The 14,970-nt window shown below is 50.4% G+C and overlaps 1 protein-coding gene across 2 annotated transcripts in view; it reads left to right on the forward strand.

The window, feature by feature from the left end:
* DNAH3 (dynein axonemal heavy chain 3) overlaps positions 1-14,970 on the forward strand; it is a 208,317-nt gene that overhangs the window by 74,241 nt on the left and 119,106 nt on the right. For both annotated transcript variants that reach the window (XM_066383459.1, XM_066383458.1), the window contains exons 22-25: positions 6,888-7,004; positions 7,910-8,089; positions 9,470-9,606; positions 13,344-13,545. In XM_066383459.1, coding sequence (XP_066239556.1) covers positions 6,888-7,004; positions 7,910-8,089; positions 9,470-9,606; positions 13,344-13,545 — 636 coding nt within the window. The remainder of the gene's footprint in view (positions 1-6,887; positions 7,005-7,909; positions 8,090-9,469; positions 9,607-13,343; positions 13,546-14,970) is intronic.

Genomic DNA, 14,970 nt, shown 5'->3' on the forward strand with positions numbered 1-14,970 from the left:
TGTGTTGGGATGTTTCCTGCACGGCCTTTCTGTGTTGGTTACCCTACCCCTGGGCCACTGGAGGGATGCATTTTCTTTTTTCCATTTCTAAAAAGTTTTTATGTAAAGAGAGATGCATTTGCAAATGAGAGATACCTTTTGGTTCAGAGAAATAGCTTTTTCCGAGCAGAGACTCTGAACGTGTGTCCTGAGTTGCCTCTCCCCAGCGAGGCTGCCTGTGGTGGGGGGTGGGGTCCCTCAGAAGCGTACCTGGGGTGTAAACAATACTTAGCGCTTCTCAAAAAGAAAAATTTCGTTGATTCTTCCTGCTCCTCCACTCCTCAGATGCTGGGGCGTCTGTATTTTTAGGGCGCCCTTGGTCTTTCTAATGCGCAACGTGGATTTAGAACGATAACCCTAAAGGTTCTCATGTCCCCCCCTCTCCCGGGGTCCCATGGGATGTTTTGGTGACCTCTCTCCACCGGAAGTTTCCATTGTCACAACACCTTGATTTCACTCGGATGAGAACTGTAGACAACCAGCGGGAGGGGGCAGAATCTGGTCTTGCCTCTTTCAGCAAGACTGGGCACGCGGGTGCCGGCAGATTGTTGCTGCACCGTCCGGTTGGAGGAGATGTTCTTCACTGCCGAGAGGAGCAGTTACACTAGGGGGGACCTGGGAATAATAGCTCAGTGACGCTCAGCCGATCTTTGGGTTTTGGCCGATGCAAGTACAGACAGGCGCCCGCAGCATTAGGGGGTCAAGGTGCCACTTTATGGAGACCAGACCCCCCCTGCCAGCGCAGAGCTACGAGCCGAAGGCAGATAGACTAGAAAACATATCCTAGCCCCAATTTAAGCACCAGGATGTAGGCCGGAAGGAAATCTGAGAACAGAGTGAGAAAGACCAGACCTGCCACCAGAGAATTGTCCCTGTCGGCCTCCTGGCTGTGACTGCCTAGGAGAGAAAGGGCCGTTCACGGGGCTGACCCTGGAGTCACAGTGAGTGTGACTGACCTGGAGTCACAGTGAGTGTGACTGACCCCGGAGTCACAGTGAGTGTGACTGACCCCGGAGTCACAGTGAGTGTGACTGACCTGGAGTCACAGTGAGTGTGACTGACCTGGAGTCACAGTGAGTGTGACTGACCTGCACGGGGCTGACCCCGGAGTCACGGTGAGTGTGACTGACCCTGGAGTCACAGTGAGTGTGACTGACCCCGGAGTCACGGTGAGTGTGACTGACCCCGGAGTCACAGTGAGTGTGACTGACCCCGGAGTCACAGTGAGTGTGACTGACCCCGGAGTCACAGTGAGTGTGACTGACCCCGGAGTCACAGTGAGTGTGACTGACCCCGGAGTCACAGTGAGTGTGACTGACCCCGGAGTCACAGTGAGTGTGACTGACCCCGGAGTCACAGTGAGTGTGACTGACCCCGGAGTCACAGTGAGTGTGACTGACCTGCACGGGGCTGACCCCGGAGTCACGGTGAGTGTGACTGACCTGGAGTCACAGTGAGTGTGACTGAGCTGCACGGGGCTGACCCCGGAGTCACGGTGAGTGTGACTGACCCCGGAGTCACGGTGAGTGTGACTGACCTGGAGTCACAGTGAGTGTGACTGACCCTGGAGTCACAGTGAGTGTGACTGACCCCGGAGTCACAGTGAGTGTGACTGACCCCGGAGTCACGGTGAGTGTGACTGACCCCGGAGTCACGGTGAGTGTGACTGACCCCGGAGTCACGGTGAGTGTGACTGACCTGGAGTCACAGTGAGTGTGACTGACCCCGGAGTCACAGTGAGTGTGACTGACCCCGGAGTCACGGTGAGTGTGACTGACCCCGGAGTCACGGTGAGTGTGACTGACCCTGGAGTCACAGTGAGTGTGACTGACCTGGAGTCACAGTGAGTGTGACTGACCCCGGAGTCACAGTGAGTGTGACTGACCCCGGAGTCACAGTGAGTGTGACTGACCCCGGAGTCACAGTGAGTGTGACTGACCCTGGAGTCACAGTGAGTGTGACTGACCTGCACGGGGCTGACCCCGGAGTCACAGTGAGTGTGACTGACCCTGGAGTCACGGTGAGTGTGACTGACCCCGGAGTCACAGTGAGTGTGACTGACCTGCACGGGGCTGACCCCGGAGTCACGGTGAGTGTGACTGACCCCGGAGTCACGGTGAGTGTGACTGACCCCGGAGTCACGGTGAGTGTGACTGACCTGGAGTCACAGTGACTGTGACTGACCCCGGAGTCACAGTGAGTGTGACTGACCCCGGAGTCACGGTGAGTGTGACTGACCCCGGAGTCACGGTGAGTGTGACTGACCCTGGAGTCACAGTGAGTGTGACTGACCTGGAGTCACAGTGAGTGTGACTGACCCCGGAGTCACAGTGAGTGTGACTGACCCCGGAGTCACAGTGAGTGTGACTGACCCCGGAGTCACAGTGAGTGTGACTGACCCTGGAGTCACAGTGAGTGTGACTGACCCCGGAGTCACAGTGAGTGTGACTGACCTGCACGGGGCTGACCCCGGAGTCACGGTGAGTGTGACTGACCTGGAGTCACAGTGAGTGTGACTGACCTGGAGTCACGGTGAGTGTGACTGAGCTGCACGGGGCTGACCCTGGAGTCACAGTGAGTGTGACTGAGCTGCACGGGGCTGACCCTGGAGTCACAGTGAGTGTGACTGAGCTGCACGGGGCTGACCCTGGAGTCACAGTGAGTGTGACTGACCTGGAGTCACAGTGAGTGTGACTGACCTGGAGTCACAGTGAGTGTGACTGACCTGCACGGGGCTGACCCCGGAGTCACGGTGAGTGTGACTGACCTGGAGTCACAGTGAGTGTGACTGAGCTGCACGGGGCTGACCCCGGAGTCACGGTGAGTGTGACTGACCTGGAGTCACAGTGAGTGTGACTGAGCTGCACGGGGCTGACCCCGGAGTCACGGTGAGTGTGACTGAGCTGCACGGGGCTGACCCTGGAGTCACAGTGAGTGTGACTGACCTGGAGTCACAGTGAGTGTGACTGACCTGGAGTCACAGTGAGTGTGACTGAGCTGCACGGGGCTGACCCCGGAGTCACGGTGAGTGTGACTGACCCCGGAGTCACGGTGAGTGTGACTGACCTGGAGTCACAGTGAGTGTGACTGACCCCGGAGTCACAGTGAGTGTGACTGACCCCGGAGTCACAGTGAGTGTGACTGACCTGGAGTCACAGTGAGTGTGACTGACCCCGGAGTCACAGTGAGTGTGACTGACCTGCACGGGGCTGACCCCGGAGTCACAGTGAGTGTGACTGACCTGCACGGGGCTGACCCCGGAGTCACGGTGAGTGTGACTGACCTGGAGTCACAGTGAGTGTGACTGACCCCGGAGTCACAGTGAGTGTGACTGACCTGCACGGGGCTGACCCCGGAGTCACAGTGAGTGTGACTGACCCTGGAGTCACAGTGAGTGTGACTGACCCCGGAGTCACAGTGAGTGTGACTGACCTGCACGGGGCTGACCCCGGAGTCACAGTGAGTGTGACTGACCTGCACGGGGCTGACCCCGGAGTCACGGTGAGTGTGACTGACCCTGGAGTCACAGTGAGTGTGACTGACCCCGGAGTCACAGTGAGTGTGACTGACCTGCACGGGGCTGACCCCGGAGTCACAGTGAGTGTGACTGACCTGCACGGGGCTGACCCCGGAGTCACAGTGAGTGTGACTGACCTGCACGGGGCTGACCCCGGAGTCACGGTGAGTGTGACTGACCTGGAGTCACAGTGAGTGTGACTGACCCCGGAGTCACAGTGAGTGTGACTGACCCTGGAGTCACAGTGAGTGTGACTGACCCCGGAGTCACAGTGAGTGTGACTGACCCCGGAGTCACAGTGAGTGTGACTGAGCTGGAGTCACAGTGAGTGTGACTGAGCTGGAGTCACAGTGAGTGTGACTGAGCTGGAGTCACAGTGAGTGTGACTGAGCTGGAGTCACAGTGAGTGTGACTGACCCCGGAGTCACAGTGAGTGTGACTGACCCCGGAGTCACAGTGAGTGTGACTGAGCTGCACGGGGCTGACCCCGGAGTCACGGTGAGTGTGACTGACCTGGAGTCACAGTGAGTGTGACTGACCCCGGAGTCACAGTGAGTGTGACTGAGCTGGAGTCACAGTGAGTGTGACTGAGCTGGAGTCACAGTGAGTGTGACTGACCCCGGAGTCACAGTGAGTGTGACTGAGCTGCACGGGGCTGACCCCGGAGTCACGGTGAGTGTGACTGACCTGGAGTCACAGTGAGTGTGACTGACCCCGGAGTCACAGTGAGTGTGACTGACCCCGGAGTCACAGTGAGTGTGACTGACCTGGAGTCACAGTGAGTGTGACTGACCCCGGAGTCACAGTGAGTGTGACTGACCTGGAGTCACAGTGAGTGTGACTGACCCCGGAGTCACAGTGAGTGTGACTGACCCCGGAGTCACAGTGAGTGTGACTGACCTGCACGGGGCTGACCCCGGAGTCACGGTGAGTGTGACTGACCTGGAGTCACAGTGAGTGTGACTGACCCCGGAGTCACAGTGAGTGTGACTGACCCTGGAGTCACAGTGAGTGTGACTGACCCCGGAGTCACAGTGAGTGTGACTGACCCCGGAGTCACAGTGAGTGTGACTGACCTGCACGGGGCTGACCCCGGAGTCACGGTGAGTGTGACTGACCTGGAGTCACAGTGAGTGTGACTGACCCCGGAGTCACAGTGAGTGTGACTGACCCCGGAGTCACAGTGAGTGTGACTGACCTGGAGTCACAGTGAGTGTGACTGACCCCGGAGTCACAGTGAGTGTGACTGACCCTGGAGTCACAGTGAGTGTGACTGACCTGCACGGGGCTGACCCTGGAGTCACAGTGAGTGTGACTGAGCTGCACGGGGCTGACCCCGGAGTCACAGTGAGTGTGACTGACCCTGGAGTCACAGTGAGTGTGACTGACCTGCACGGGGCTGACCCTGGAGTCACAGTAAATGTGATTAAGCTGCTTGTAAAACAGAGCTTACCTACTGTTAAAGAGAGCTTGGTAATTGTGTAGGCAGAGAGGTCCTCAAGCTTTCTTTGTTCACGTCACATTTTGTGTGTGGTACACTTTTTTGTTTGTTTGTTTGTTTCCCTCCCTGGAGACCAAAAGAAATAAATAGCTCACAGCTCTGTTTTGAAGTAATTAAGTCCAGACAATAAGTATGTGTGTCCTGCCACCTTAACAGTTGTTAAAACAAGCAAACAAACAAACATATATAAATGGGAAGAAACACATTTGTCTTTAAATAAAAGGGGGGGGTTGAGTATTGATTATGAGTTTGCTGCAGGCCCTGAGCACCTCAGCTCCTAGTCTGAGAGCCAGCACTATGGCCCAACCAGTCAGATTCACCGCTGCTCCTGCCTGAGGGAACAGCAGGAGCGCCGGTGGACAGTGTGAAGCAGGAGATTCATACCCACAGAATCAATCTGGTGTTGTTGCAGGATTCCAAAGAAACCACAAGGAGGACCAGATGGAGCGGGCAGAGCCCTTGTTACTTACATACAGGGGCAGGGCCTTTATTACTTACATACAGAGGCAGGACCTTTATTACTTACATACAGAGGCAGGACCTTTATTACTTACATACAGGGGCAGGGCCTTTATTACTTACATACAGGGGCAGAGCCTTTATTACTTACATACAGGGGCAGGGCCTTTGTTACTTACATACAGGGACAGAGCCTTTGTTACTTACATACAGGGACAGAGCCTTTGTTACTTACATACAGGGACAGAGCCCTTGTTACTTACATACAGGGGCAGGACCTTTATTACTTACATACAGGGACAGGGCCTTTATTACTTACATACAGGGGCAGGGCCTTTATTACTTACATACAGGGGCAGGGCCTTTGTTACTTACATACAGGGGCAGGACCTTTATTACTTACATACAGGGGCAGGACCTTTATTACTTACATACAGGGGCAGGGCCTTTGTTACTTACATACAGGGGCAGGACCTTTATTACTTACATACAGGGACAGGGCCTTTATTACTTACATACAGGGGCAGGACCGATGGCGGCAGGTCAGCGAAAGCTTGGCGCCCCATTGAGGGAGGCCACGGTTTTTATAGCTGAGCCCTGGGCAGTTGCTCAAGCAAAAAACTCTTTCTCTGCAGACAAGCGAGCAGACGAGCACGCAAGCTCTGTGTACGTGTTGTTCTGTCCTGCTTCTCCTTGGTGATATCTGGTGACGCGGTTCCTTCTTCCTCAGGGAAAGCTCGGCTGCAGTTTTATTACCCTCTCTTCCATAGCTCACAGCCAGGAGGCATGACCACAACACCAGGGGTTGGAGAGAGGGATGGGCCTTGTCCAACCTCAACCCTACCAACAGGAAGTAGGAATTCAGGGAGGGAAGGACTCAACTCTTCCTCCCCCGAGATGTCTAGACACCAGTTGCAATTCTGGGCTTAGGCTCTCTTTTGATTTCTGCAAAGGAGGGGGAAAATATGTGTCTTTAAGAACACTGTCACCCTGGCTGGTCAGTTCAGTCAGTGAGAGCAGCATTCCAAAACGCCAAGGTTGTGGGTTCGATCCCCGATCAGGGAGTAGATGAAAGGTGACCAGTGAATGCACAACTAAGAGGAACAACAAAGGAATGATCCCCTTTTCTCTGTCTCTTTTTCTTTATCTCTCCATCTCTCTAAAAGCAATCAATGAGATTAATTTTTAAGTAATATGTATTTTTTAAAAAAAGATCATTTTCAAGGAAGAAAATAGATAGTCCATCCCCTGTAAGACATAGATTCCTGTCCCACTGGGGTGGCTATCTAGGTTGGGGGGGGGTTCTTTTGGGACCAGCATGTAAAGTGGGAGTGTCATGATTCTGACAGGGCCAGGTATGTGTCTTTGCAGGACACGAACATCCTGTGTGCAGTCGACGACATTCAGCTGCTCCTCGATGATCACGTGATCAAGACCCAGACCATGTGCGGCTCCCCGTTCATCAAACCGATCGAGGCAGAATGCCGGGTGAGAGGAAACGAGGGTCTCGTGACATCTAGTTAGCTCCCGGTTCCTCCGAGGAGAGAGGGTTCTTAAGTTCATATAACAAACAAATTCGTTTTCTCCCGATGGGAAGTAAAAAATAAAATAAAATAACCCAAGACTAAAAACAAATCATCCAAGTAAGCGTATGGCGTGCTGAGTCTTTGCCGGTCTGCCGAAGGAGAATACGAAATGACCTGGATGTCCCAGACAAGAAACCATTTGGAAAGTATGTGAGTATCTATCTGGGCTAGTATGTGAGTAGTCATCTAGAAGGTCAGCGGAAAGTATGTGAGTATCTACCTGGGCTAGAGTCATCTAGAATGTCAGTGGAAAGTATGTGAGTATCTACCAGGGCTAGAGTCATCTAGAAGGTCAGCGGCTCAAGGGTAGGGAGGGTAGGGAGCTGGCCTTGTTGTGTCATTATTTATAGAAGTCGGTAAGCGAAGGGCGGAGACTCTGAAGTCACGCTGCCTGGGTTCAAATTCTGGCTCTCCTACTCTTTTAGTCAACACTGGGCAAGCGACTTCCCACGATTGTGTCTCAGTTTCTGCATTTGCAAAGTGTGGTGTGTGATGATATTTCCATCACACGGCTAGTAGATTAAATTGGTTTCACACACGTGAAGCGCTCGGTCCTTCACTTGTCACGATGCTCATTGTTATTGTCACTCCACCAGAACGCAGGCTCCGTGGGGGCAAGGAGTCACTCGTTTCATTTATCGCTGGATTCACCTTGCCTTAGCACAGTGACCAGAGCACGGGGGGCAGGCACGCAATAAACATTGGTTAAACAAGAGAATGAAAGAATAAATGAGTGAGTCCATCTCTGTGGGCCTGTGAGGCGGGGTGGCGAGTTAATGACTTGGATACGTGATGCTCCATCCACAGAAATGGGAAGAAAAGCTAGTCCGCGTGCAGGAAACCCTGGACGAGTGGCTGAAGTGCCAAGCCACCTGGCTCTACCTGGAACCCATCTTCAGCTCAGAGGACATCATAGCCCAGATGCCGGAAGAGGGCAAGAAGTTCGCCATCGTTGACAGCTACTGGAAGTCGCTCATGTCCCAAGCGGTAGGTTGTACCTCCCACCCACCTCACCAGCAGGGGCATGGGGTGCCCTCGGTCTGCCTTGGGCATGGCCGTCATGCCCGTTCGGATCTGTGAAGTAAACAAGACTTCTGCAAATCTGCAGGTGCTATATATTATTTCTTCTCGTTTCACGTGTTGTTATTAAGAGCTCAAACATAAATCTATGTCATAGAGGAAGTGAAATCTCACCTCCTCGGAGGTATGAACAGTTTGTGTAACTTTGCTGTTCTTCTAACAAGGTAGAAAGAAGACTATTTATTACAGGGTGATGCAATACATCTTCTTCTGACTAGTGGAGAATCCTTTTAGAATCCTTCTAGGATTCCATACTCAAGTTACTCAGTTATTTCACACACGGGTCTTCGGTACCCGTGATGACTCAGATGTTGGGGTAGGAGTCAGAAAACACTCGAAGATGACACGGCAATACCTGCTTTCACAGCGTCCGCTGTTCCGTCAGGAAACGGACTTAGAGGCACAGGAGCGATCACAGAAGTATGTGCAGAAGATTTTAGAACACAGGAGAACCATGTAGTTGCCGGGAATGTCGGGAAAGGCCTCCAGAGGAGGGGGGTGACAGACCTCAAGGTCCAAGTTCAGTGGGCGGACAAAGCAGCTGGGGTATCTAAGAAGAGATTGTATATAAATATGTACATATTTTTCCTTTTTTGAGTCAAGTGTTCTCCAATTAAGGCCTATGTATAAAGACTTTGTCTGAAGAAAACTTACCTCCCTGGTGGTTTATAGGAAGAAGAGAAACGGTCCTTCCTAGTGTTTGGCCGTTAGAGCCAGTTTGATGACACCTTGCTTTCTCCAAGGTCCTATCGGTTGAGATTTTTTTGGTTGTAAGGGACAGCAGCCCACTCGAGGCAGCTCCATCCAAAAGACCAGATGGGTGTCTTGTGAATCTTAAAGGCAGAAAGCGTGCGTGCACAGGACGGCTCCGGTGCCCCAAAAATTTTCCCAGGAAATCACGGAGGGCTCTTTCTGTGCCCACTGACAGACTGTGTCCTACCCTGGCCCTGGGTCACCTCACAGAGGATGATCTTCCCACAGCAGCAGAGCCCCCCTCCTTCAAGGGGCCAGCCCCAGACGAGCCTGGAATGTCACGGTCTGCATTCCAGAATCCCAGCAGTTAAAATAGAATCGTCCTGAGTGGTCTCAGGTGCCCAGTCCACGGCCCAGTCAGCCACGGGCAGAGGAGCAGGGGTCCTGCGATGGGAGCGTTCATCTTGTGGGGTTAGGGGGCTCTTAGCCGAGCAGGGCGTCGCGAGTCGACGGGCTGGGCAGACGCTCCTATGATGACCGTTCTCAGAATCTGCGAAACACAGGGTGACTCTCACCTCTCTTGGCGAAACGCAGGTGAAAGACGCCAGGGTTCTGGTGGCCGCGGACCAGCCGCGGATGGCGGAGAAGCTCCAGGAAGCGAACTCGCTGTTGGAGGACATCCAGAGGGGGCTGAATGATTACCTGGAGAAGAAGAGACTGTTTTTCCCCAGGTGTTTATTTATTCGTCATTGTCCTTCTGTGTGGCAGGGCTGTCCTCCTGACCCCATATCTAGATAGAATTAAATTCTTCATACCGAGAGCACTTCTCCCAATCTATTTCCCGTTCTTCCCCCAGAAGACAGCTCTCAGGGGCAAGGCAGGCTATGATTGTTAATTAGAGCGAGGTGGAATGGACACCAGTGGGGCCCAATTCCACGCTTGGCCAGCCAACAGAGTAAGACGGGATCGGGCGCGTTCGGGGTGGTATGGCCGTAGACCCAGCCGACAGAATCAAATACCCAGTTAGAGGGGTAGAGTTGTCATGATTAAGAACCTGGACTTCTGTGATTATCTAGGTTTAAGGTGTACAGTTCTATGATGATCTAGGTTTCAGGTGTACAGTTCTATGATCATCTAGGTTTCAGGTGTACAGTTTTATGATGATCTAGGTTTCAGGTGTACAGTTCTATGATTATCTAGGTTTCAGGTGTACAGTTCTGTGATGATCTAGGTTTCAGGTGTACAGTTCTATGATCATCTAGGTTTCAGGTGTACAGTTCTATGATGATCTAGGTTTCAGGTGTACAGTTCTATGATGATCTAGGTTTCAGGTGTACAGTTCTATGATCATCTAGGTTTCAGCTGTACAGTTCTATGATGCTCTAGCTTTCAGGTGTACAGTTCTACGATGATCTAGGTTTCAGGTGTACAGTTCTATGATGCTCTAGGTTTCAGGTGTACAGTTCTATGATCATCTAGGTTTCGGGTGTACAGTTCTATGATGGTCTAGGTTTCAGGTGTACAGTTCTATGATCATCTAGGTTTCAGGTGTACAGTTCTATGATGATCTAGGTTTCAGGTGTACAGTTCTATGATCGTCTAGGTTTCGGGTGTACAGTTCTATGATGGTCTAGGTTTCAGGTGTACAGTTCTATGATCATCTAGGTTTCAGGTGTACAGTTCTATGATCTAGGTTTCAGGTGTACAGTTCTATGATGATCTAGGTTTCAGGTGTACAGTTCTATGATCATCTAGGTTTCAGGTGTACAGTTCTATGATCATCTAGGTTTCAGGTGTACAGTTCTATGATTATCTGGATTTCAGGTGTACAGTTCTGTGATGATCTAGGTTTCAGGTGTACAGTTCTATGATGATCTAGGTTTCAGGTGTACAGTTCTATGATGATCTAGGTTTCAGGTGTACAGTTCTATGATGCTCTAGGTTTCAGGTGTACAGTTCTGTGATGATCTAGGTTTCAGGTGTACAGTTCTGTGATGATCTAGGTTTCAGGTGTACAGTTCTATGATGATCTAGGTTTCAGGTGTACAGTTCTATGATGCTCTAGGTTTCAGGTGTACAGTTCTATGATGCTCTAGGTTTCAGGTGTACAGTTCTACGATGATCTAGGTTTCGGGTGTACAGTTCTATGATGCTCTAGGTTTCAGGTGTACAGTTCTATGATCATCTAGGTTTCAGGTGTACAGTTCTATGATGATCTAGGTTTCAGGTGTACAGTTCTATGATCATCTAGGTTTCGGGTGTACAGTTCTATGATGGTCTAGGTTTCAGGTGTACAGTTCTATGATGATCTAGGTTTCAGGTGTACAGTTCTATGATCATCTAGGTTTCAGGTGTACAGTTCTATGATCATCTAGGTTTCAGGTGTACAGTTCTATGATTATCTGGATTTCAGGTGTACAGTTCTGTGATGATCTAGGTTTCAGGTGTACAGTTCTATGATGCTCTAGGTTTCAGGTGTACAGTTCTATGATGATCTAGGTTTCAGGTGTACAGTTCTATGATGATCTAGGTTTCGGGTGTACAGTTCTATGATGGTCTAGGTTTCAGGTGTACAGTTCTATGATCATCTAGGTTTCAGGTGTACAGTTCTATGATGATCTAGGTTTCAGGTGTACAGTTCTATGATGATCTAGGTTTCAGGTGTACAGTTCTATGATCATCTAGGTTTCAGGTGTACAGTTCTATGATGATCTAGGTTTCAGGTGTACAGTTCTATGATCTAGGTTTCAGGTGTACAGTTCTACGATGATCTAGGTTTCAGGTGTACAGTTCTACGATGGTCTAGGTTTCAGGTGTACAGTTCTATGATCTAGGTTTCAGGTGTACAGTTCTACGATGGTCTAGGTTTCAAGTGTACAGTTCTATGATGATCTAGGTTTCAGGTGTACAGTTCTATGATGATCTAGGTTTCAGGTGTACAGTTCTATGATCATCTAGGTTTCAGGTATACAGTTCTGTGATGATCTAGGTTTCAGGTGTACAGTTCTATGATGATCTAGGTTTCAGGTGTACAGTTCTATGATCATCTAGGTTTCGGGTGTACAGTTCTATGATGGTCTAGGTTTCAGGTGTACAGTTCTATGATGATCTAGGTTTCAGGTGTACAGTTCTATGATGATCTAGGTTTCAGGTGTACAGTTCTATGATCATCTAGGTTTCAGGTGTACAGTTCTATGATTATCTGGATTTCAGGTGTACAGTTCTATGATGGTCTAGGTTTCAGGTGTACAGTTCTATGATCGTCTAGGTTTCAGGTGTACAGTTCTATGATGATCTAGGTTTCAGGTGTACAGTTCTATGATGATCTAGGTTTCAGGTGTACAGTTCTATGATCATCTAGGTTTCAGGTGTACAGTTCTATGATCATCTAGGTTTCAGGTGTACAGTTCTGTGATGATCTAGGTTTCAGGTGTACAGTTCTACGATGGTCTAGGTTTCAGGTGTACAGTTCTATGATCTAGGTTTCAGGTGTACAGTTCTACGATGGTCTAGGTTTCAAGTGTACAGTTCTATGATGATCTAGGTTTCAGGTGTACAGTTCTATGATGATCTAGGTTTCAGGTGTACAGTTCTACGATGGTCTAGATTTCAGGTGTACAGTTCTATGATGATCTAGGTTTCAGGTGTACAGTTCTATGATGATCTAGGTTTCAGGTGTACAGTTCTATGATCATCTAGGTTTCAGGTATACAGTTCTGTGATGATCTAGGTTTCAGGTGTACAGTTCTACGATGATCTAGGTTTCAGCTGTACAGTTCTATGATGATCTAGGTTTCAGGTGTACAGTTCTGTGATGATCTAGGTTTCAGGTGTACAGTTCTATGATGCTCTAGGTTTCAGGTGTACAGTTCTATAATGATCTAGTTTTCAGGTGTACAGTTCTATGATGATCTAGGTTTCAGGTGTACAGTTCTATGATACATCATCTTTACATTGTATCACGTGTTCACTACTCAAAGTCAAGTCTCCTTCCACCCCCATCTCTCCCTCCTTTACTCTCTTCTCCTCCCCCCCAACCTGGGATTCTTAAAAATACAGATTCCCCAGAACCAACCCCATATCACTGATTTGTAAATCTCTAGGCAGTACGGTCTTGGCATGGGAATTTTTAAAAAAAAGTTCGGCAGGTGATTCCAAAGTGCAGTCAAGGTTGAGAACCATTGCTCCATCCAATTTTTTTTTCAAAAGATAGCACCTCCCCACCCTTACCCCAACCATATTAAACTCAGAGATACCGGCTTTCGTTATTTCTCTTGCCCCCAAAGTCAAAATCATCTCCATCCTACATGCCCCAGACAGAAAATGGTGAAGGGAGTGAACTTTAGAGAAGATCCTAGGACATGGCTGGTCTTCCCCCAGGCGCCGTCTGCCTGTTGAGGAGTATAACCTTGTGGGGGAAAGGACGTTCTCAGAGATTTCAGTTGCCATCTCCCTTTGCCTGGAATAGGTTCTTCTTCCTGTCCAATGATGAGCTGCTGGAGATCTTGTCCGAGACCAAGGACCCACTCCGAGTGCAACCACATTTGAAGAAATGCTTTGAGGGCATTGCTAAGCTGGAGTTTACAGACAGTTTGGAGATTGTGGGCATGATCAGCTCAGAAAAAGAAACCGTTCCATTCAAACAGAAAATCTACCCAGCTCAAGCCAAAGTAATTTCCCTTATCCATTTTTTTTTGGGGGGGGGAACGGGGGTCTTTTCTCCATCATAGAGCAACACAGAGAGAGGCAGAGAGCATATTAGTCAAGTGTACAGATTCTGGTTTCAGTGTGCCTGGCTGTGGGACGGGTGGACCCTCAACTTAAAGACTGGGTGACTTTGGGCAGTGACTTCCTCTTTCAGGGTCTCAGCCCATTTATAAAATGGGGAGCACATGGCCATGCATGTGACACACTGAATTTGTGTCAGGATTTCAATCAAACTGGATGTGGGGACAGTGGCAGGAACTAGATCCAAGCTGGTACTGTTCAGATTTCCGTGAGCAGAGTCCAGTTACAAGTCATTCGGTCAGACACAGCTTGCTGGGGCAGGTGTGTTCAAAGGTCAGTCAAACATGGAATCAATGCCGTGTAACTCTAGTTGTTACGCATGTGTCCTTATATAATGAGTAAAGTGTAAATCAGTGCCACTCCCGCTGGACACGGCGCACCTTCACTGGCCTCACTTTGCTGGCCGTTTTATTGTTTGTTTGGTTTTTTTTGCCAACCACACATATAACTTGGAGTCAGGCCTCTCTGCCACACGTCAGCGAGCTCACGGATGCCTGCAGTCAACAGTGACAGTCACCGGAAATTCTGAAACTGAATTAGTTTGCTGCATGTTTGAATTAACCTGGAGAGCTTTGAAAGAAGCCCAGATGCTGGGTGATGTTTCACCCCAGTTGGACCCGGGAGCGGAGTCAGGCGTCTGGGTTTGTTCCCAGGTCTCCAGGTGATTCTAACTCACAGCAAATTTGAGAACCACCAGAATATCAAAAGAATGACAACCGTCCGTTAGAAAGGAGCGGTTTGTTTTATGAACGGAAATGTAAATTTGTCGTCTTCCTCCTCGAGAGGTGGTCTGTCTCAGAAAACGATGTGAAAGAAATGTTAAATGTTAAAAACTCTTTATGGCCCTGGCCGGTTGGCTCAGTGGTAGAGCATCGGCCTGGCGTGCGGGGGACCCGAGTTCGATTCCCGGCCAGGGCACACAGGAGAAGCGCCCATTTGCTTCTCCACCCCCCCTCCTTCCTCTCTGTCTCTCTCTTCCCCTCCCGCAGCCAAGGCTCCATTGGAGCAAAGTTGGCCCGGGCGCTGAGAATGGCTCTGTGGCCTCTGCCTCAGGTGCCAGAATGGCTCTGGTCACAACAGAGTGACACCCCAGATGGGCAGAGCATCGCCCCCTGGTGGGCATGCCGGGTGGATCCCGGTTGGGCGCATGCGGGAGTCTGACTGCCTCCCCGCTTCCAACTTCAGAAAAATATACACACACACACACACATAGTTTGCATCCCCAGGAGGCACGTCTCAGGGTGGCTGGTTGTGAACCCCGATGAGTGTAAACCCTGGCCCCCCCCCCAGCCCTGTCAGGAGAGGAA

The sequence above is a fragment of the Saccopteryx leptura genome, chromosome 4 (assembly GCF_036850995.1).
Source record: "Saccopteryx leptura isolate mSacLep1 chromosome 4, mSacLep1_pri_phased_curated, whole genome shotgun sequence".
In the NCBI taxonomy this organism is placed as follows: domain Eukaryota; kingdom Metazoa; phylum Chordata; class Mammalia; order Chiroptera; family Emballonuridae; genus Saccopteryx; species Saccopteryx leptura.